Below are 1,522 nucleotides of genomic sequence, written 5' to 3'. Positions count from 1 at the left end.
CACAGATACATGCCTCTGAGAAAAGCCCATCTCTATAAGCTTGGATTTTGAGTTGTGTCTCCTATATGAGAATTAATTTAGACTCAGTCTTCACAAATCTCTTTTGAAATGAAGCTGGGTACAAACAAACAAACAAACAAACAAACAAATGAATTAAACATGTGTACTTGTATCTATGGACAGTCCTACATGAGGTTCTCAGTAGAGGTAAGGAATGCAATGGCCATCACATAGAGGGAAGCCAGGTGATCGCCTTTGGACAAATTCATAGCATTCGCTGTATTAGCATAATTCTTTATTTAATTGACATAATTATACATAATCAAAGATGAAACATTGGAAAGAAAAAAACCTGATGAAATTTATCTTGTTCTTAAGTCTAGGTCTTATTTTTTCCCTCTTTATCAGACTAAAAAAGCAAAGTTTAACTCACTTTAAATAGAAAGAATTAAAATAGAGGATCCATCATTAAAAAATTAACTAATATAAGCTCCATGAGAAGTCAATTCATAACAAAATAATTTCATAAACACAACTTAGGAACTCATAGTTTTTACGTATTTAATTATCGCATTTAAGGTTATTGAAGGCAATGAGATTTCTTAACTTAGAAAGTATAAAACTTTTATTTTATTTTATTTATTTTTATTATATAACAAACTATAAATAAGCAAAAGCATTAAAAGCATAATTTTGGGAAAAGTTACAGTAAAAACCTTGCATTGTCTCAGTACATAAGATTTCATCAAAATAAAGAGTGCATTCAAATCATGTTACAGATCATCCTTTATTAGTCTTGGAGGCTGATTTCTGTCTTCACTTACTATGACCTGTAGTATGCCCCAATGGGGTATTCAAGCTTACCTGTGAGCCTGGAGGAGGAGCCAAACCAAGGAACGAATAAATAATATTCTCTTCTTTTGCAGAGAAGAAAGAGTCGAAATCCTCGAAGCAAAGAAAAAGAATGTTCAAACCCACTACACTCTTGTAAGCCACCATATTTACCTAAGTCGATCTCTTTTTATTAGTCATTAATTTGGAGGCTAACACAAAAGCTTATGCCAGTCTGCTTTGCCAAAGATGACTAATCCCAAAAGTTAAGAAATCTAACCATGAACTTTACATTTGTTTTGACACACTTTCATTGTGCCTATTACAATTTGGTGAAAATTCACACACACGCACACGCACATGCACACACTCATTGTTCACGCTCAGGAACTGCTAAAGAGACCCAGATATAGATAGTAAGTGATTTCTCAAGAGTTTCACATCTTTGGCTGCTTCCCTTATAATTTGGCCCTGTGGATTTGGACCTGATCAGCAGAGACTAAAACAACACAGGATTTCTTTCCTGTTACTATACTAGCTTCTAAGGGCCAGGATCCAACTCAGGCCCTTCTGACCCCAGGAGCCACAAGATTATAGAGGGCTTAGAGCGGAGCTTGTTTTGGCAAAATGGGAAAAACTGTGATGTGAAACCTGGTAGTCATTTAAAATCTGAAGCTCAGTGAAGCTCCAC

General features: G+C 35.0%; 1 protein-coding gene across 1 annotated transcript in view; it reads right to left on the bottom strand.

Moving 5' to 3' along the window:
- Positions 1-864: 864 nt before the first annotated feature.
- The window catches only part of LOC111734745 (SH3 domain-binding glutamic acid-rich protein), a gene marked incomplete at its 3' end in the record, with an annotated part of 5,489 nt that continues 4,831 nt past the window's right edge, over positions 865-1,522 (bottom strand). Inside the window, exon 2 of the mRNA XM_023526761.1 lies at positions 865-945. Within this exon, the coding sequence (XP_023382529.1) occupies positions 865-945 (81 nt within the window). The remainder of the gene's footprint in view (positions 946-1,522) is intronic.

Source organism: Pteropus vampyrus, unplaced genomic scaffold, assembly GCF_000151845.1.
Source record: "Pteropus vampyrus isolate Shadow unplaced genomic scaffold, Pvam_2.0 Scaffold4985, whole genome shotgun sequence".
NCBI classification, from domain to species: Eukaryota; Metazoa; Chordata; class Mammalia; order Chiroptera; family Pteropodidae; genus Pteropus; species Pteropus vampyrus.
This window is presented reverse-complemented; position numbering and strand designations above follow the sequence as displayed.